The 21,626-nt window shown below is 48.0% G+C and overlaps 1 protein-coding gene across 1 annotated transcript in view; it reads right to left on the reverse strand.

Moving 5' to 3' along the window:
* Nucleotides 1-21,626, reverse strand: part of SEZ6L (seizure related 6 homolog like) — an 82,420-nt gene that overhangs the window by 39,432 nt on the left and 21,362 nt on the right. Inside the window, exons 8-10 of the mRNA XM_068562428.1 lie at nucleotides 21,272-21,438; nucleotides 20,678-20,872; nucleotides 18,762-18,900 (exon numbers count right to left, since the gene is read on the reverse strand). Coding sequence (XP_068418529.1) covers nucleotides 18,762-18,900; nucleotides 20,678-20,872; nucleotides 21,272-21,438 — 501 coding nt within the window. The remainder of the gene's footprint in view (nucleotides 1-18,761; nucleotides 18,901-20,677; nucleotides 20,873-21,271; nucleotides 21,439-21,626) is intronic.

The raw sequence follows: 21,626 nt of genomic DNA on the forward strand, positions 1-21,626 counted from the left end.
AGCCACTGTGCATCTCCTTAAAAATGGTCCCACTCTGAAAGGGCAATGGAATCCAGCAGAGGGGAAGGTCAAGTGCATCCAGGCTCTGCCCATATCAAGCATGCCCCGTAAGAGAGAGGAAAAAAAAAAAAAATCAGCATTCTACATCTTCTATAATATAACAGTGCAGTGACATTAGACTGTCCTGTGAGAAAGAAGCAGCGCACAAGGCCCTTTCTCATTGCAGAATTCCCAGCCCGAGAAGCCCTGCTGAGGGAAGGGCGAGCTTTTGAAAATGAATAACGTTTAGAGCTGTATGATTATCAGACTGAACTACACTTCTTAGGACCAGAAGACCCATGAAAACAAAGCTTTCAGCCTGAGAAGCAAAAAAAATGGAGAAGGTATGGGAAGGGCAGTGGGAGAAAGAATAAAGTTACTCTCTCCTGTATCCTTTTGGATCCATCTTTTTGAGAGGCTGGTTCCCATGATATATACAAGTGCTGATAATTCATTTTCCCTCCTGATCCAAAGACGAGCCTGAGTTTTTGCTGGCCCATCCAGCTGTGTTTGATATACTGAGTACATCCAGGGTCCCTGCCGCTGGACCATCCTCAGCAGCTGAGAGGAAAATGCAGAGACTTAACGGCAGAGAGACTGGCCAAAGGGCAGAGCAGGGTTTTCTGCCGAGGACGGAAGAGAGATGTCAGCCAGATACAATTTGAGGAGGTGCCAAGAAATCAGGGTGTCAGTTTTACTCCAGAACTAAGGGGAGATGGAGTGGCTCCAGCAGGCAGGTGGGTTTGATCTGACTGGAACTGGGTGTAGCAGGTCCCCCACAGGGAGAATTCCACGGGAAGACAGAGCTCCCCAAGGCCAGCCCCTGCATGTGCCAGCCCCTCTTAACTGCCAGAGGGAAAGGCTTTCCTTGGGCACAGGGTCTTGAGCTCCTGCCAGAAGACCTCAGCCTCTGTGTCTCCTCCTACACCACAAGCCACCCCTTTTTCCTTGGTCTCTGCCATAGGCTTTTCTCCATCTTTAAGCTGGATTGTGGGGCAGGACCTCACGGCTTACTACCTCCATCCTTCCCTGGTCCCAATCCCTCTCCCATCAGCACTCAGGGAAATCTTTCCGAAACACAAACCTGGACCCTTCACTTGACAGTTCAATAGATGAGCAAACATGGTCTATTCATACCATGGAGTCTTACTCAGCCATGAAAAGGAATGAAGTACTGACACACGCTACGACATGGATGAGACTTACAAAAGAGACAGTTTAAAAAAGGCTACATGTTGTGTGATTCCATTTATAAGAAATATCTAGAAGAGGTAAATCCATAGAAACACAAAGCAACTTGGTGATTGCCAAGGGCTAGGGAGACAGGTGAGGAGGATGGAGTGTGATTGCTTAGTAGATATGGGTTCGTTTTGGGGATAATGAAAATATAGTAGTTACACAGCATTGTGAATGCACTAAATACCGCTGAATTGTATATGATAAAACGGTTCACATCATGTTATGTGAATTTCATCTCAATTAAAAAAAAAGCCACCTTACCTTAGGTAAAGTACAAGTTTTTGATCCCAGTGTCAAGGCTGTATCTATGTTTTCACCCCCTCCCCTCCTCACAGCCTCATCTCCCCAACCCAATATTCCAACCCAAGTATTTTACCCTCCAGCCAGACTGAATTACTTGTCAATCTCGCCAAAGAAGGTGGCCCTTGCCCACCTCTGGGGCTTTCGACATGCTGTTCCCTGGACCCTGTATCCTTCCTTAGCCTTCCCTCTCTAAACCTGGGTAACACCTCCCATCTTTTACTCTCAGTCTTTCAAGATTCGCTGACGCATAGAGCTCCCCCCTCCCCACCTTGAGTCCGGACTGGAAGCCCCTCTGTGCTCACCCCTCATATGGAGCTCAGCACTCGTGCCCCAATGGCCTGGCATGTCTGCACGAGACCAGAGGCTCCCTGGGGCTGGGGAGCACGTGTGCCTGCTTACAGCTCTGTCCCCAGCTCTTGGCACAGTACTGAGTGTGTGCTGGGTGAATCAGCAGCAGCCCAGAGCGGTTGTCCGGGTCTCAGCCTCAGCTCCCACCCAAGGCGGACTGTGGCTGACCCCGTCTCTGCCTGGGACCCTGACCCCAAATGGATTCTTACCTGTACCAGCCTTGGGAGCGGGACTTCTCTGGCCCTGGCTGCTTTGAGGACTTGCTCCCAGAGGTTAATTTGAAAGGCCTAAGTGATGGGAGCTGCCCCCAATGATTTCTGCCCCACCTGCCTCCTGGACCCCTGTTGCCCACACCCTTCATTCTTCTTAGATATGCAGGTCACCAGAATCAAGCCTGATAACACGAGGCCCCTACATGCCTGATAAGCCACTTCAATGTCAACCCATGACCTTGACCAGCTGGGTTCTAGTTTCCTCCCCTCCCCCACCCTGATTCTGCTCCAGGCACATCCTGAGCCCCGTCCAGTGCCTGAGCAAGCATTTGTGGGCACGCCATCCTCTGCTTCCACTTCTGAATTCCTCTTTCAACTCTTCCCTGTATCAGAGCTGTAAAAACACCGGTCCCATGGGTGTTTTGGGACAAAAGGTCTACCAAGACCTCATTTAGCTTTTGAACAACAACACTGCCTACTGAGTATTAAGCACTCAAACAACAATAAGCCCGCAAGCTAAGACTTACAACCATCCCCATGTTACAGATAAGGAAACTGAGGCTCAGCCAGGAGAAGCCACCTGTCCAAGGTCACGTAGGAATCAGATTCGGGACTCAAACCTAACTCTGCCAAGCCAAAGCCTGAGATAGGAACCACTATTTCATACGATGTCCCATGAAAGCCACATATACATGTGTCCAAAAAGTGTACCCAGACAAGGACCTACTGTATAACACAGGGAACTATACTCAATATTTTGTAATAACCTAAAAGGGAAAAGAATCTGAAAAAAAAAAAATACAACTGAATCAATCTGCCGTACACCTGAAACAAATACAACATTGTAAATCAACTATACTTCAATAAAAAAAAAAAAAGTGTGCCCAGGTTCAGTCTTACCTCAGAAAATGCAAACTTAAAATTACAAGTAAAGCCTGCAGGATGAGGAAGCCCTGTTTCACTGCCACCCTGTATCCTGACATGCCTTTTGTTCTCATGACATCATAGCTAAAGTTCATTTGAGTAACGAAAATAAAAACAAAAATAAACAAATGGAACCTAATTAAACTTAAAAGCTTTTGCACAGCAAAGGAAACCAGAAACAAGACGAAAAGACAACCCTCAGAATGGGAGAAAATATTTGCAAATGAAGCAACGGAAAAAGGATTAATCTCCAAAATATACAAACAGCTCATGGAGCTCAATATCAAAAAAACAAACAACCCAATTAAAAAATGGGTGGAAGATCTAAGTAGGCATTTCACCAAAGAAGACATACAGATGGCCAAGAGGCACATGAAGAGATGCTCAACATCACTAATTATTAGAGAAATGCAAATCAAAACTACAATGAGGTATCACCTCACACCGGTCAGAATGGCCATCATCAAAAAATTCTACAAACAATAAATGCTGGAGAGGGTGTGCAGAAAAGGGAACCCTCTTGCACTGTTGGTGGGAATGTAAATTGATACAGCCACTATGGAGAACAGTATGGAGTTTCCTTAAAAAACTAAAAATGGAACTACCATATCACCCAGTAATCCCACTTCTGGGCATATACCCTGAGAAAACCATAATTCAAAAGGACACATGTACCCCACTGTTCACTGCAACACTATTTACAATAGCCAGGACATGGAAACAACCTAAATGTCCAACAATAGATGAATGAATAAAGAAGATGTGGTACATATATACAGTGGAATATTACTCAGCCATAAAAAGGAATGAAACTGGGTCATCTGCAGAGATGTAGACGGGCCTAGAGTCTGTCATACAGAGTGAAGTAAGCCAGAAAGAGAAAAACAAATACTGTATATTAACACATATATGTGGAATCTAGAAAAATGGTACAGGTGAACCTATTTGTAGGTCAGGAATAGAGACGCAGACACAGAGAACGGACATGTGGATACGGGGGGGAAGGGGAGGGTGGGACGAATTGGGAGATTAGGTTTGACATAAATACACTACCATGTGTAAAATAGATAGCTAGTGGGAACCTGCTGTATAGCACAGGGAGCTCAGCTCAGTGCTCCGTGACAACCTAGATGGGGGGGGATGGGGGGTGGGGTGGGAGGGAGGTCCAAGAGGGAGGGGATATGGGTATATATATATGTATATATACATATATATATATATATAGCTGATTCGCTTCATTGTACAGCAGAAAATAACACAATATTGTAAAGCAATTTTACTCCAATAAAATTTTTTTTTTGGTCTCCTGAACATTTTACATTTCTTGGTAACAATTTGTTTCATTTTATTGCCAATCACATAGGACAGAGAATGTGATAAAATCAGCATTAAACTGGTTGCTTAGTCTGGGTGGCTTTATTTTAGTGGAATGAGATTTCTGTTATGGTTTTGGAAATATTTTAAAAGAGTCTGGGAAGGATGCTTAAGAAACTGGTATAGTGTTTGCCTTGAGGGAGGGGGCTGGTTGCTGGGGAAGGGTGGGAAACGACTTTCATAGTAGACCCTTTTGTACCTTTGGGTTTTGAATCATGTGAATGTTTTACCTTTTCAAAAGGGATAAAAACAGCCCGAGGGACCCTCATTATGGCTTTCACTAGGGTCTAGAGAGCCAAAGAGGTGAGGATGGAAGGCAAATTTGAATCTGACACACATTAGCAAGCATATCTTCTCTTGGCCAGCAGAAGGCAGTGTGCGCCTAAGCAAGGTATACGCTGCTATTGCTCTGCAGGGCGCCCCTGCCTTCCCATCCTTACCCCAGCCAACCAGGACTCTGGAAGCGGGGAGAAGGTGGTAGGTGAGCTGCAGTTAATATTCCACAGAAGGTGTAGAAAGAAATGATGAGCACCTTGCTTTGCTTTATTCCCCTCCCAACAAACATCTGACCCTTGCTTAGAAATCTTGCCTTTAAATGTCTTTCCCGAGTAGTATTCATAAGACGATTGTAGGTAGACAAACAAATTTGGAAATGTCTAATGGTTATGCATTTATTTAAATGTGAATTAGAAAAATATATAAATATATGGTTTGCACATCCAACTTCTAATTTCACGGACATTATTTTGTTTACAGGAAGCCAAGAGAAGAAGGCAAGCCAATTTAAAGGGGAAAATAAAAAGCAGCTGGTAGTAGAATTGGACTGTGGAAATAGCAAAAATTAGCCCACAGAATACAGCTCAGTTTCTCAGCCTTCCAAGACTTCCATGAGCTCCACAGATGGGCCCCAGCCCACCTCTGCTGTCTCAAACATCTTTGGATACCAGATCCTTTGTAGCCCCTAGACCTGCCTTAGCCAGGCTGGTCCCCTGTATCTGGAATGCCTCTCCTCTCCTCTCTGCTTGACATCATTTTATAGGTCCTTCTGTGCTCCTTACACCCTCCTGCATTTATGGTCATATAATAACTAGCCAAGGCTTTCATAAGGCTTCCTCGGTGCCAGGAGCTGTTCCCAGCACTTCAGATGACCATTTCACTTTATCCTTAGACGAACACTCTAAGGACTCCTATTCTCACCTCTTTCACAGATAAGCAAACTGAGCTACCCAGAGGTAAAGAAACACACTGAAGCTCAAACAGCTGGTCATACAGGAGAGCCAGAGTCTAAACCCATGTAGTTGGAAGGCAGGACCCCAGCGGAACCACAGGACTCTACCTGCCCATGTCAGCTCCCACGTCGGGCTGCAAGCTCTCCGAAGGCACATGCCCTGTACCCCTGGAGCCCAGCAGGGCTTGGCACAGGTGAAATAAGTGTCATTTACACGGATGAATTATGGTGAATTTATCTGTTTTTTCCAGGTGAGCAAACTGAGGGATTCAATGACTTTCCCAAGAAAACACCATCTTGCAATCAAGGCAGGACCTCCACGGGACAGTAGAAATTGGTGATTAAATATACCGGATTTAAATAAGGGAAAGAAGAGAGGCAGAAGCCATAAATGCAGTTGTAAGTGCAACAAAACTTTTATAAAACACTTATATTTTTTCCGAAGGCCTTAAAGAAAGACCTGTTTAGAATTCCTTTGTATTCATTTTCTCATCACGTCCCCTCAGCCACATGGTGAGGTGGTCCAAGAAAATGTACTAATCCCATTTCACAGACGAGTAAACTGACGCCAGAAAGGCCCAGGTCCCAAGGCCTCTGTGCCTTCACGAAGCCACACAGCCAGCACCAGGTGCTCCTCCACACCGTGGAATTGCTGAGGGGCCCTTTGGCCCAGTGCTAACTTGGTTTCAATTTAATTTGATAAAATGGCAGGCGGGACAAGAAACCATGTCACCTCCAAGGAGCATAGAGAAAACCAATCTCTTTGGCTCCCCAAAAGGACCCATTAAAGTGTAAAAAATGAACAGTGTTCTCATTTCCTCTCTGTCCTTCCCTATGTCTTTTCCTTCCTTCCTCTCTTCCTTCTTTCCCCTCCAGATACTCCCCAAGCGCTTGTCTGTGTCGGGCTCAGACCCAGCCCTCGCCCAGTCCTGGCTGCACATAAGAATCTCTAGGGAGATTTAAAAACTCCCAGTGATGTCCAGGCTGGACCCCAGGCCAACTGGACCCTCAGTGTCTCTGGGGGTGGGTCCTGTGCATCAGTGTTGCTGAAATTCCCGAGGAGGTTGTGCCCGCTGCCAGGACTGAAAGCCACTGCCCTGGAAGCTTCAAGGTGGATGAGACCCCATCTCTGTTCTGCCTTTCTTTCCTCCTTTTCCTCCACCTTTTGCCCCCTCCTTGACCAATTCCCCCAAAGAGAAAGAGAAGAGAGAGACCCCCTCACCAGATGTGCCTTTCCTACGGGAACACCTCACGGGCTGAGCTGCCACATCCCTGGACTGAGCCATCTCAGAATGCGGTGGGCAAAGCTTCAGCGAGGTCAACAAGGCATTTCACACCCAGCACTGCAGACCAGGGGCAAACCCGACAACACTTTTCAGCTGCTTTGCTGCGAAAGCAGAAAGAAATCAGTCCTCAACCACCCTGGTGTTTTTGCTCCATCTTGAGAGGCAGTGCTAAGAGAATGGACTCTGGGTTCAAATCCTAAGTGTACTGGTTTCTAGCTGGGCGACCTTGAGAAAGTGACTTAACCTCTCTGATCCTCAATGTCCTCACCTGTAAAATGGGGACAATATTTTTGAAAGCTGCAAATAACATAATTAGTGCCAGGAATTCAATTAACATAGCATTGTTTGTCTTTGAAAAAACATATTTGCAATGAACTATACAGCCTGCTCAGGGGAGAGAAGGCGTGGTATCAGGAGATCTCATTGAGGGCTCCTCCCCCACGCCCCCACCGCTTCTCTGCTCTGTGACTATGGACAAGTCGTTTGCCCAGCCTGGGCCTCAGTTTCCCCAGATGAAAATCTCAGAATCCACGAATTGTAAAAAAAAAAAAAAAAAAAAATATATATATATATATATATATTAACAATGGCTACAGTTCCCTTCCGCTCAGAAGGTTGGACTCCCCATGCTCCCTACCCCCTCCTTTGACAGTAGGTAAGGGATGGATTTGGGAATTCAAGGATTCAGACACAGGCTGGTGAAGCTTGGGTTTCTCAGACCCAAGGGTGGCCCTCCCCTGACTTTCCTCTGTGGCGATGCCCACATCGCTCCCTCTTTTTGGATATGAGTTTCCCCAAATTTATAAAATTAGTGGGTGGGACCAGAGGCCTTCTTCATTTTAGGACCTCTAAGTCAGGGTGAAAGAGCTGAACTTGAGAGAGTATAATTAAAGCATAATTAAATTAGAGCTTAATTAAGGGTGGATTGGAATTTGTTATGTTTGTGTGTGTGTGTGTTGTGTGTGTGTGGTTTGTATGTGCTATGTGTGGTGTGCATGTGCATGGTGTGTGTGTGGTCTGTTCGTGGTGTGTGATATCTGTGTTGTGTGTGGTGTGTATGATGTAAGTGGTGTGTGTGTGGTATGTGTGATGTGTGTGGCGTGTGTGATGTGTATGGTGTGTGTGTGTGATATGTGAGTGTATGCACACACACACACACACGTGTGCAGAGGGAGGTGGGCCCAGGACTCTGCATCACTGCAGGAAGATGTTCCAAGCTGTCGCCAAGCAGGAGCTGACAGCTGCTGGATATGTGTTTCCTGTCACTCCGAATCCCCATCATGACACGTATTCTTGAAGGCATCACCTTGTACAGCCTGGTCTGAGCTGCCAAAACACTGTTTGACAGAGCGCAGTCTCAGGGAGTGGTAGGAACTGTCCTCCAGGAAAAAAACGAACCGTGCGGAACCTCGAGGACTCACTTGAGCTCTCCCGGAGGCACAAGATGGGCGTGCAGGGGTTCCCCAGGCGGGGCCACACATCACAGGACCACGCTCAGGGCCTCTGCCGCCCCCTGGCTGCCTGACCCCTCCCTCTACCCTCCGCCTATTGCCAGGGTGTGCTGTCTAAACCACAGGTCCGACCGTGTCACTGGCCTGCTCAGAATCTCCAGGGAGGCTGGCTGCCGTCAGGACGTGGTCCCACTACGTGAGGCGGGGCTGGGAGGTGATGCAGGACGTGGGCTCAGTGTCAGACAGCCAGGTCCAAACCTGGCAGCCACTGAACCCTCCGAGCATCTGTGTCCTCAGCTATGACATGGGGAACATCATCGTGTGAACGCATCTGTTGTTTACAGAATTAAGTAAGTTGATGGAGGTGATGCACTCAGAAGAGTTTGGCACGCAGTGAGTTATTGTTATCTCCAGGCCTTGGATAACCTAACGCAACACCAGGCGCACCGTGGTGGATCCTCACTAAGCACTTGCTGGAGAGTAAGTGCTGGGGCCACTGTACGTCAGGTCGTTACCAGACAAGCAGCCACAGCTCCCAGGATGTCGGATCTAATTGCATCCAAGTGCCGTGGGCTCCTAGGCGTGCACCAGCAAAGCAGGGGCCTGGCTCGAGACAGGGGGTGGTCCCCTCCCAGAGCTGCAAACACCAAGGCTGGGAAGAGCGTGGCATGGCTGAGGAGCAGAGAATGGGCATGTGCTGGGGGAGGACCTGTCCTGGAGCTTGTGTTTCCAAGTTACCACTGACCACAACAATCCCTTGCAAATTGGGAAAGGGGAGTAATCAATCAGGTAGGGTGCCTGGAGAGTGCCTTAGGATGAAGCCTCTTCATCCCTCAGTGTCAAACCAAAACCCCATGGTCAGGGGCAACGTGTGTGTGTGTGTGTGTGTGTGTGTGTGTGTGTGTGTGTGTGTGTGTGTGTGTGTGTGTGTGTGTGTAGTTGTATAATGGAGTTCAGTTTGTTCACACGTCATGGAAGGAATTAATCACCCTCATCATCAGAGCCCTGGGTAGAAATCTTGTCTCCTTCACTTCCTAGCTGTGGGATTGTAGGTAAGTTACTTCACTTCTCTGAGCCTTGGTTTCCTCATCAGTAAAATGGGGATAATGATGGCCACCTCCTAGGGTCAGTTGTGCACAGGGATGTCATTTGGAGCTTCGGACTAGGACCAGGAGACCCGAGTTCTAACCCTTATTCCTCTTTGGCTGAGGTAGCCTGAGTGTGAAAATGATTTCAAAGCTCTGCCCCTCTGTGTCCATACCCTTTGCAGGGAGGCTTCCAAGCATGTGCCACCAAGAGGTGGAGTCTTTCTCCTCCCCTTGAATCTGGTCTGGCCCTTGCTTTGTGACTCGCCATAGGATATGGCAGATGATGCCGAGAAAACTCCTAGTCTAGGCTCACTCAAGAGGCCTTGAATGCTTCTGCTCATGGTTGTGGAACCCTGGCCAGTCGCCACAGGAAGGAGCCCGAGCTAACTGTTGGAGAATGAGAGACACGTGGAGCAGAGGTGAGCCATCCCAGGCTAGGGCTGCTTAGACTGTCTGACAGCCAACCCACCCCAAACATGTAAGAAAGGCCAGCCATGATTCACGGAGCCACCTACCTAACCCGCAGCTGCCCAAAGACACAGGAGTGAGCCACCTCAGACCAGAATAACCACCTTGCTGGTCTGTAGACTCAAGAGAAATAATACAACTGAGTTTGGGGTAGTTTGTTACACGGCCATAGCTGACTGATACAATGGTCTTGGGACAGTCTTTTCCCATCTCTGGGTCACAGTTTCCTCATCTGCAACAGGATGGAATTTGGGCTCTATGAACTGTGCTGTTCCTTCTCAGATTCCCTAGAATGGCTCTCAGATTCCCTAGAATATTTGGCTCTTGGGAAATCCCTTCTCCCTCCACTAATGGATTGGAAAGCTTTCATTTCTATTGTGGCCATTTCTCCCATGATTTCTGTTGGTGTCTGGATATCTGTGCTCCTGTGGGGCTGCCCTCAAGTCTTGACTCTCCCTTCTTGTCTGGCTCTTGAGCTGAGTTCTTTCCACCCAAAGCAGCTATATCCCTGTTTGATGGACGGAAGTGCCTCCGGACAGGCACTTAATTTTTAGGGCTTGGAGTTAACTTAGCACAGAACAGGCTGGCAGCAGCTGAAGAGAAATACTCCACAGCTATCAATCATATGGTTACTGGGGTTTGTTATTAGGTTCCTTTATTTCCTGGTTGGAGGACTGTGCTGGGGCCCATAAACAGGGAGATATTTGGGGCTGTGCCCCACAGTGGAGCTAAGAAAGGCAAGCTGGAGCTTGGCTGAAATTTTGTTCTTCCAGAAACATATGTAGGCGTCCAGGAAATGGGAGGAGGGCACCTCTCTGAGCCTCAATTTCTTCTGTGAGATGGGGCAAGGGATTTCTCCCTTGTGGAGCACCTCATTACCATTTATTGGGTGGTTATAACACCGGCTTTGGCCTCAGAGATCTGTGTTCAAATCCTGACTTGGCCTCTTTCTAGCTGTGTGACCTTGAGCAAGTGACTTCACCTCTCTGAGCCTGTTTTCCCATCTGTGAAATGGGGGTAATCATAATGTTATCACATAGGTTTCTTGGTGAGAGTTAAATGACTTTACATGGGGAAAGCACTTAGTGACTGGCAAACATTAAGCGCTCAATGAATTTAGACAATGATTTTGATGCTGCTGATAACTGTCATTATCATTCATGTAATAATTCCTGCCAAATGTTTAGCTGAAAATCTGGCATATAGTAGGGATGATTATTTGCCTATTTTATGCCAGAAACCTTCCTAAGAACTTTATGTGTTGGTTAATTAACATACACACTCACCATCTCTCTCTCTCTTTCATTCAACAAATATTTATTGAGCACTTACTGTATGCCAGGTCCTGGGGATAAAGTAAACAAAACATCCCATTGTGAGGCAGGGATCACCACCTTCAGTCATTTGCCTGAGGCCGCAGAGCCAGTAAGAAGTACAGTCAGGCTTTAAAGGCAACACTTTTTTGACTCTAGAACCTTCGTGTCTCTTCTGGCATGTGGCATCTTCAAGGTTGGCCCCTGGGCTCGGCTCTTGTGGCCACACTCAAGCTGTCTTTCAGGTCCTAACTCTGACTTGCTGTGTGATGCTGGGCAAGTTACCTCCCCTCTCTGGGCCCCTCCCAGCTCTTCCATTCTAGAATGTCTTCTCCAACCATTCCTTAGTTCTTTTACTCTCCTTTCTATGTTTTACACTTTGAGAGAGCAAGAGTAAGAGAGAAGAGAGATTTAAGAAATCCTTAAGGATGTAAAAGATTCAGGCTTGGTTGCATTTTAGGGGAAGCAGCAGATTCCTGATGGAGCTGGGAGGTACATGGTGGATTAGGGACTAGGCATTTGGGGTGTGAAGGAGGTTTAGCCTGGGGGCTCCTGACTCACCTTATGCACCCACCCCTTCTTATCTGTAATACTGACAACACAAGGCAGAGGGTTCTAATTAATGCTGCAATTCAGGGCATCCACTGGGTGCTTATTGGTCACTATAACACTGCTTGAGTTCTTTGCTCACAAGGGCCCCTCGGGGAATGCCATTCCCCCATTACAGTTTGACCAATGGACACTCTTCAGAATCCTGCTTGGATGTCACCCTCTCTGTGACATTTCCACAATGCGCAGAGATAAATCCAGTGCCCCATACTGCCCCCGCCCCCCACTCCTTCAGCCACAGCACTTTGCCTGCATCTCGCCAGGTTGTTTATGGCCCTACTTCCCTTCCTGACCTTTGAGTTGCTGGAGGCCTGGGAGCCTTCCTGCTTCATCACTGAGACATATAGCTGGTGCCCCCAAAGGCTGTTCAAGTCAATGAAAGTAGACGTTACAGTGTGTGCACAAACCCTGGCTCTGTCCTTCATTAGCTGTGTGACCTGAGGAAGCTGATTCACTTTTCTGTGCTGTCATTTCCAAATCCATAAAGCGGTGATGGTAACAGCTGCCTCACGAGGATTCCTGGCAATTGTAGTCTTCATTTACGAAGCGCCAACTAGGTGCCAGACCTCACGTGATGTGCTTTGCATACATTATCTCTAAATTTGGGTAATTACCCCTCTGTAATTATCTCTACTCACATTAGCGCTAATTTAGGTAATTATTATCTCTACGTAATAATGTTCATGTTCATTATTGCTCATGGGTATAAACGATGCAGCTCAGGGCCTAGAACACAGTAGGTCTTTCATAAACGATGGCTAATTAGAACTGTTATCCTAACACCCACAACACCACAGACCTGCCCAGTGGATGAGGGGGAGAAAAGTCCCCTCTCGCCTGGCACACTCTGGCTGATATCCTCATGACTCAGCAAACATTCCAGCACCTACTATGGGCCACCTATCCAGCTCGGTCAGCAGTGCAAACTCCTTCCCCTTCGCCGATGTGATAAATAACAACTGCAAACACTTAAGCCACGTGAGGGGCCCCGAGGACGGAATTATTTTTACTATCAAACCCAAATTGGTTTACTAAAACTGTCAGCGGAAACCGAGCAAGATAAATTAAACCCAGCAGCTCCTGGGCCTCATGCATTCTTCGCTGGTGAGGCGCTATTTTCACTCCCTCAGTGGGAGGAAGGGGGTGCCGGGTCCAGATGCCGCTCTGGCAAGCGTGAGCCAGGGTTTGCCGGGGAGCCTCGGGCTGGGACCGAAGCGTTCAGCTCCCTTCTGCAAAGGCTTAAGCCTGCGAGCTCCTAAACCCCTTCCCCTGCTGCCGAGTTTGGGCAAGTCCAGACTCCCTGATGTGGCCTTCAAGGCCCTGCCTGATCCCACTGCTTCCTTGTTGATGCCACGCCTCCTGTATCTGAGCTCCAGACACACAGGGCTTCCTCTAGCTCCTCTCATGAGCTGGTGAAGAACAGAGACCCTGGAGACAGGGCAAGCAGAGCTGGAATCCCAGCCACGTGATCACAGTCACTGTTCTACTCTGTAAGCGTCACTTTACTCCTCTGTAAAATGGAGATAATAGGAGGACCCACTGCATGTGCTTGTTGTGAAGGTGCCTGGGATGTGAACGCCTGGGATGCGTTAAATGCTCAGCATATATTCCATATTACAGACAAATAACAAGAGAGTCACGCTTTCCTGCTTCTGGACCTTAGCACGTGCTGTTCCTTTTGGCTGGAACACTGTTCCCTCCATCTTGGCTCATCTTCTATCCGTCCTTTGGTCTCAGCTCAGCATAGATCAGGGTTTTTCTGCTGTAGCACTATTGACATTTGGGGTCCGCTAATTCTTTGGTGGGGGCAGCCCTGTGCATTGCAGGATGTTCAGCAGCATCCCTGGCCTCTCCCCACTAGATGCCAGTAGCATCTGCCCCCTCCCAACACATACCAATTATGACAACCAGAAATGCCTCCAGACATTGCTAAGTGTCCCGGGGTGGGGGTGGGGGGGCGGGCGGGGCAAAATCAGCCCTGGTTGAGAACCGCCCACTTAGAAAAGTTGCTTTCTCAGGAAAGCTTTTTCTCCACGTAAAATCATCCCTGGTTGAGAACCGCCCACTTAGAAAAGTTGCTTTCTCAGGAAAGCTTTTTCTCCACGTCCTGCTACTTCATTTATTTATTTATTTGGCTGCGTTGGGTCTTCGTTGCTGCTTGCCGGCTTGTGGGGGCTACTCTTCGTTGCGGTGCACGGGCTTCTCATTGCGGTGGCTCCTCTTGTTGCAGAGCATGGGCTCTAGGCGCACGGGCTTCAGTAGTGGTGGCATGCGGGATTCAGCAGTTGTGGCGCTCTAGAGCGCAGGCTCCGTAGTTGTTGCACACAGGCTTAGTTGCTCCGCGGCATGTGGGATCTTCCCGGCCCAGGGCTCGAACCTGTGTCCCCTGCATTGGCAGGCAGATTCTTAACCACTGCGCCACCAGGGAAGCCCCCTGCTAACTTAGATAAGGGTGTTGAGGGACATCTCAGAGGAGGCAATATGGGAGCAGAGACCTGCAGGAAGTTAGGGAGTGAGCTATATGGATATTCAGGGCAGAGCATTCCAGGGCAGGGTCAGGGGGTGGTGGTAGGAGACAGCCAGTGCAAAGGCCCTGAGGTATGTTTACAGAACAGCAAGGAGGCCGGTGTGGCCAAAAGGAGAGACCAAGGGGGAGAGTGGAAAAAAGTGAAGCAGGAGCCATAACCAGGGTGAGATCACATAGGGCTTTTGTAAGAACTTCAGCTTTTACTCTGAAAAGAATGAGGAGCTATTGCAGGGTTTGAGGCAGAGCATGATGTGATCACTCAGGGTGCTGGGTTAAAAACAGCCCCCAATGGGACAAAAGCAGGAGCAGGGAGACAAGTGAGGACAAGACAGCAGTGGCTTAGACCACGGTGGTGGTGGCAGTGGGGGTGTCAGAGATGCTTCAACTCCAGGCAGATTTAAGTCTTGAGTAGAATCAACGGGATGTACTGAGGCCCTGGGTACAGGTGTAGGAGAAACAGAAGAATCCTGTTCACAGGGAGTGTGCTGGAGCCGGTGGCTCCTACTGGGCCATATGGGCTGACTGTTAAATGTCCAGGCATTTGGTGACCCTGTTGGCTTTGTGTTGGTTGCTTGATATTGGTCACAGTGGGAGTATTTACACCATGGAAATTGGCAAATGTTGCAAATCAGGAAGTTGCTCCCCACCCCACTTGTCAAGAAAAGCCGTTGTGGAACCCTGACCAGTGTTCTCCTGCTCTAGAATAACTCCACATCTTTTGGGTCTGAGCAGCAGGCAGGATGGGTGACTCCTTTCTGAGATGGGAAGATGAGGTGAAATAGGTTTGGAGAAAGAGAATCAAGGGTTTAAGTTTGGGGACACGTTGCTGGAGATGCCTCTTGGACATCCAAGTAAGAGGTAAGAAGGCAGGTGGAAATAAGCTGAATATAGTAGCTGCATCTTCCTTCTAGGGTAACTCTGAGGAGCAAATTAATTAACGCTTGGAAAGAACCTTGCAAACAGTGAGTACTCAATGATGAGAATGGCTTGCTTTATCACCTCCATGAGAAAGGATATAGACTTGTGGTCCCTCAAGTCTGAATCTGACCAGCAGATACCTTTTGGACGGGAGGGGGCATTATTTTAACAAATTGAATTTATGTTAGAGAAACGCAAATCAAAACTACAATGAGGGACTTCCCGGGTGGCATAGTGGTTAAGAATCCGCCTGCCAAGGCAGGGGACATGGGTTCGAGCCCTGGTCGGGGAAGATCCCACATGCTGCGGAGCAACTAAGCTCGTGTGCCACAACTGCTGAGCCTGCGCTCTAGAGCCCATGAGCCACAGCTACGGAGCCCACGTGCCACCACAACTACTGAAGCCCGTGTGCCTAGAGCCCGTGCTCCACAGCAAGAGAAGCCACCACAACGAGAAGCCAGTGCGCAGCAACAAAGAGTAGCCCCCGCTCACTGCAACTAGAGAAAGCCCTCATGCGGCAACAAAGACCCAATGCAGCCAAAAAAAAAAAAAAAAAAGAAAGAAACTAAAAAAAAAAAACTACAATGAGTTACCACCTCTCACACCGGTCAGAATGGCCATCATTAAAAAATCTACAAATAACAAACGCTGGAGAGGGTGTGGAGAAAAGGGAACTCTCCTACACTATTGGTGGAAATGTAAATTGATACAGCCACTATGGAGAACAATATGGAGGTTCCTCAAAAAAACTAAAAATAGAGTTGCCATATGATCCAGCAATCCTACTCCTGGGCATATATCCAGACAAAACTATAATTCGAAAAGATACATGCACACCTATGTGCATGTATACATATGTATATACATATGTATACATACATATACATGTATATGTGTGTGTGTGTGTGTATATATATATATATATATATATATATGTATATATATGTATATATATGTATATATAACAGAATCACTTTGCTGTATGCCAGAAACTAACATTGTAAATCAACTATACTTTAATAAAATAAATTTTTTAAAAATTTGAATTTAAATGATGTTAGGTGGGGATGTAGTTGCCACTTCACCACAGTTCCCCCAGCTCTACATTATCTCACACAGCCCCAATTCCCATTTTATGATACTTGCCTGACCCTGCAGGAGTCAGCGTTTGCATCCTCTCTGTTCAAGGCAACCCGTCCCTTTGCAGAGAAGGAGTGTGAAGCCCAGAGAGGCTGCGTGACAGGTCCAGGGTTGCTCAGGGATCACTGTCAGGGCACAGAGGAGGGAACCCAGGGGTCCTCCCTCCTAGCCAACACTCACATCTAGAGTCGCCAAGATGATCAGAAGAAAGTGCCCCCTGCAAGGGTTCCTTTTCTGATGCTAATGCTGGTGGTGGCCTGGCTTTGGGGAAGTATTTCTGCTTAAATGCTCCAGTTTCCTGGATGGGCTGCTGCATCGTGTGCTTTGTAGTGGAAATAAAACCCCATCCCATGTTGAGATGAAGGTTAATTGAATATTTGGTGCCTGGAAGGCATGAAAGCAGGGTTCCCATTTTCCTGTTTCCTCTTCCAGGCCTCTGACACCAAGGGGAGATGTGGGTCAGTCTCGGTGAAGCAAAACCACCCGTAAGGGATGCATGCTGTGAGGAGAGGATGCTGAGCTGGGCAGAAGGGAGGGGACCATAGACCATGTCTTGGGGCATGGAGCTGGAGGACCTTCAGCAGAAGCCAGGATATCAGGAGTTGATTTCCTCTTCTCCTGGCTGAAGACTGAGGTGGTTTGCCCAGCAATTTCTGGTGGTGGGGTGCTCATCAACTGGGACCATAAATTTATATTTGTCATGAGGGCAGTGGGGAGCCACGGAAGGCTTCCTGGAGGAAGGAGCTTTAGAATGGGGTTTTCTAACACCAGAAAACTACTAGAGCTCATCAATGAATTCAGTAAAGTTGCAGGATATGAAATTAGTATGCAGAAATCTGTTGCATTTCTATACACTAACAACAGAATATCAGGAAGAGAAATTAAAGAAACAATCCCATTTACCGCTGCATCAAAAAGAATAAGATACCTAGAAATCAACCTACCTAAGGAGGCAAAATATCTGTAGTCGGAAAACTATAAGCCATTGATGAAAGAAACTGAAGATGACACAAACAGATGGAAAGATATACTTGTGTTCTTGGATTGGAAGAATCAATATTGTTAAAATGACTATACTACCCAAGGCAATTACATATTCAATGCAATCCCTATCAAATTACCAATGGCATTTTTCACAGAACTGGAACAAAAAATTTTTAAATTTGTGTGGAAACACAAAAGGCCCCGAATAGCCAAAACAATCTTAAGAAAGAAGAATGGAGCTAGAGGGATCACAATTCCTGACTTCAGACTATACTGCGAAGCTATAGTAATCAAAACAGTATGGTACTGGCACAAAATCTTGCAAATAATTTCCCTCTCACCAGGCTCCTCTGCAAAGCCAAGGAGCACCCAAGTCATGCTTCTCAGACAAGTGGGTTTCTACTTCAGGCTTGAGGGGAGAGCTGACCCCCAGGCTGCATCCAGAGAGGCTCTTCCAAACTTGGCATCCCCCCCACTGTCCCAGCCACATGTCTGGGTCTGCTGGACAGCCCTTTCTTCTGCTTTTCTAGCCACCACTGTGTGTCTCTGTCCCCTTCTCCTGACTCCTGGGGAGTTAGGGAAAGTTCTGGATGGAGCATCTAATAGGTACCCCCACTGAATATTGGAAACAGCCACACAGCCAGGTAAGTCCATTCATGACAGCATTTCTTCATTCAGCAATCATTTTCTGAGCATCTACTGTGTGTCAGGCTCTGTGTTAGACCCTGAAACAGAGATAAATCAGACCAGGTCCTGACTGCAAGGACCTTCTGGTCTAGCTAAGAGAGACAGATAGGAAAATAAACTACTGTGGTACAAAGTGTACATGTTATATTTCTCTCCTCCTCCTGACCATACTAGCCATTTGGTCCTCTGAAAATGCTGTGCCTGCTCTTGCCACAGTGCCTCTGCATACTCTGTTCCTTCTTGGATGAATTCACTCCAATTCATCCTTTATTTCTGAGCTTTGTCAGATCCTCAGGGAAGGCTTTTCTGACCTTCCTCTTTGTATCAAATCCCCGTTATAGAATCTCATGGCATCAGGCACCTTTCCTTACAGCGCTTAACAAAGCTACATCAATGCAATTCCTCACTTAGTGCCTGTTTCCTTAGGCAACTGACTTTCCTGAGGATAGGAACTCCTTCTGGGTGTGTATGATGTTGTCATTTCCTCACCAGAGGGACCCCAGTTCTTTGCACAGTCCCTGACACGCAGTAGATGCTTAATTAAATTGGTTGAAACAATAAAGCAGGAGCAATTTCTTCCCGAACTGGCTGGCCTGGGGGGTCCACCCATCATAAACACTCACAACTGGATATCTAAGAAGATCCGTTTCTCCTCCCCTACGTGGATCTTCCAGACACAATCTTCACCTTCCACGTAGGGCTCTGGCCAGTTTGGGGACAGCACCACCCCGGCCACGGCAGAGAGCTCCCCACCACACATGGCTGTAAAGACACAGACACACACACACATTATTCATAAGGAAGCAGATATGGTGTAACAGTTAAGAGTGTGGTCTATGAAGTCAGACAGTCCATACATGTGTGCGGAATGATTAAATTAGGACTGGCCACCTGCCTCCTTTAGCTGAAATTTGGCAAAGGTGGGGCAAGGACATTGTACTGTGGGTTCTGCATCCATGGATTCAACTGACAGGGGATCAGAAATATTTGAAAAAAAATTCCAGAAAGTTTCAAAAAGCAAAACTTGAATTTGCCACTCACTGGCAACTATTCACAGAGCGTTAACATGGCATTTAGGACACTCCCATAGCATTTACATTGTATTTACAACATTTACATAGTATTTACACTGTATTAGGAATTATAAGTAATCTAGAGATGATTTAAAGTATATGAGAGGGTGCGCCCTTTTATATAAGGGGCTTGAACATCCACGGATTTTGGTATTGGGGGCGCGGGGGGGTGTGCCCTGGAACCTGTCCCCTGTGGATACTGAAGGATGACTGTAGTTCTTTCAGGACGAAGGACGGAGTTCAAAGTTTCAAGTGCATCCTTAATAGCCCTCCCCTTGAGCAGGGTGAATAGTGACTAGAGATGGTACATTCTAGTCAGATGGACCTGGTTCGAGCCTTGCCTCTGCCACCAAAGGCTCTGTGACAAGGCATGTAATAAGTTCCTGGAGCCTCAGATGCCTCCCTCTGTAGAGCAGGGAGAAAGACCAGTGCTGACTTCACTGGGTTATTCTGAGGCTTAAGTGAGCTCATGGATGTCAAACACAGCACGGCGCCTGGCACAAGGTAAGCGTTCAGTAATTCTTAACGTTACTGTGGAACGCCCTGGCTCTGAACTGGAAGCGGAGATGTGGCTGCACCTGGCGCCTGGCCCTTTAAATTTCACTCTGTGTTTACCGCTTTGGAAAATTCTCAGTGTGGCAGAGGCCAAAGCACCAGTAAATTCCGCTCTGTTAAACCAGCACATTTAATACAGGGGTCAATCCCTCACCACGGCAAGGCTGTGATTTCACGCCAACCACCATCCAGGTGGCGGCTGCCAGGAGCCAGAGCTCTGTTCATTACTCCACATTCCCCACATGGGTCCAGGCTTGGGGTGGCTCAGTGGCCTTGAACATGGAGAAATAGGGGAGGGCAGGGCACTGGGAGTCCCTGTAGATGAGGATTCCACACAGCTGACATTGTCTAAAGGGGCTCAGGGCACAGGTCTCCGAGAGCAGAGAGACCTGAGTTCCATTCCCACCTCTGCCAATTACCCTCAGTGTGTTCTGAAGCATGTCACGTCACAGCTTGTTTCCTCATCTGTACACGGGATCAATAATAATATGCACCTCACAGGGTTGTAGTGAGGATTAAGTCAGATAAGGCACAGAATGCCTGCAACACAGTTTTTTGCACTCCTATTAACAACTGTTACTATCATTATCATTAATTAGACTCAGGGCTGCCATGTGCTGTTGGGCGGGTTGTGCACTGCACATGTCTGCATAGCACAGGTAGGAGCTGAAATCCATGCAGCAATCTTCTCACCAAGCTGTGCATGATGGGGCCTTGTGCCTGGAGGAAGAGGCAACTTTTCAATTTTATCCATTTTGTGATTTTCTCAAGGACCAGCAGCAAACCTGACCCAAAGGAGGGTGAGCTCCAGAAAGGATTCTAATCCTAAAATCGGTATATAAGCTGGGCCTTTCATCTGAAGGGGTGGAGGGCTCTGGGGTGCCCTGGGAGGAGGGCTGTGACCCACTCACCTCTGCACAGGGGCTCCGTGTCGTTCCAGTATGGGTCCCGCACGTTGATGCACTCAATGATGGCCGGGCCCTGCTCCAGGGAGTGGCCGGGGTCGCAGGTAAACTCCACTATGGTTCCGATGTTATAGGTTGGGTCGGACGTGGTGAAGTTCCCGTTCTGAATGTAGGGCTCATAGCAGTGGCCTTTCTCAAAGGCTGGGGCCAGGACACAAAAGAGGGCAGCCACTCAAATGAGTCAGGGGTGGCTCACAGGGCTGTGTCTCAGAAGCAGGGGCCCCTTTTGCTGTTCAGGGAAGCCCCAAGGGAAACGGGTACCAGACCCCACATTCCAGTTCCCACTGACCTGCTGAGGGCCCTTAGGCCATTCACTTGGCTTCTCGGGCCTCATTATTTTCACATCTAAAATGGGAACAAGAACCTCTGCTCTCCCAACCCCGCAGAGGCGGCCTTTGGAAGTCCAAGAGTCACTCTAGCTATGGCTTCTCCCCAGTCCTTTGCAGGTCAGATTTCTACCTCCCATGACCCGGCCCCGCCATGCTTCCCCCGCTCCCACGCTGCCACCCCAGGAGACAGGGCAGCCTCTGAGACCCTCACCCTCGAACCGGATGTTGAAGGCTGAGGCCACCCGCCCCTGGTCAGACGTGAATTCGATGCAGATGGTGTGGCCGTCACTCAGCAGGCCCTCAAAGGGGACATTCTCGGTTTGGAGGGAGTCATAGAGAAGAGCGGACTTGTTGGTCAGCCCACTGTAGACCATCATCCTGGCAGTGGGGAACGAGACAAGAGCCAATATGAGGTCTTCTGAGGCCGCTGATGCACAGCAGTGGGAGGTGTGTGCTGTGACCACCCCCTCCGGGGCCTTAATCCCAGACTCACAGCCCGATTTCACCCCATACTCGCCCAGACACTCTGCTTCATCTATTCAAATTTGTCTCCCTTTCTGTACAAT

This window comes from Eschrichtius robustus, chromosome 14, assembly GCF_028021215.1.
Source record: "Eschrichtius robustus isolate mEscRob2 chromosome 14, mEscRob2.pri, whole genome shotgun sequence".
Classification (NCBI taxonomy): Eukaryota; Metazoa; Chordata; class Mammalia; order Artiodactyla; family Eschrichtiidae; genus Eschrichtius; species Eschrichtius robustus.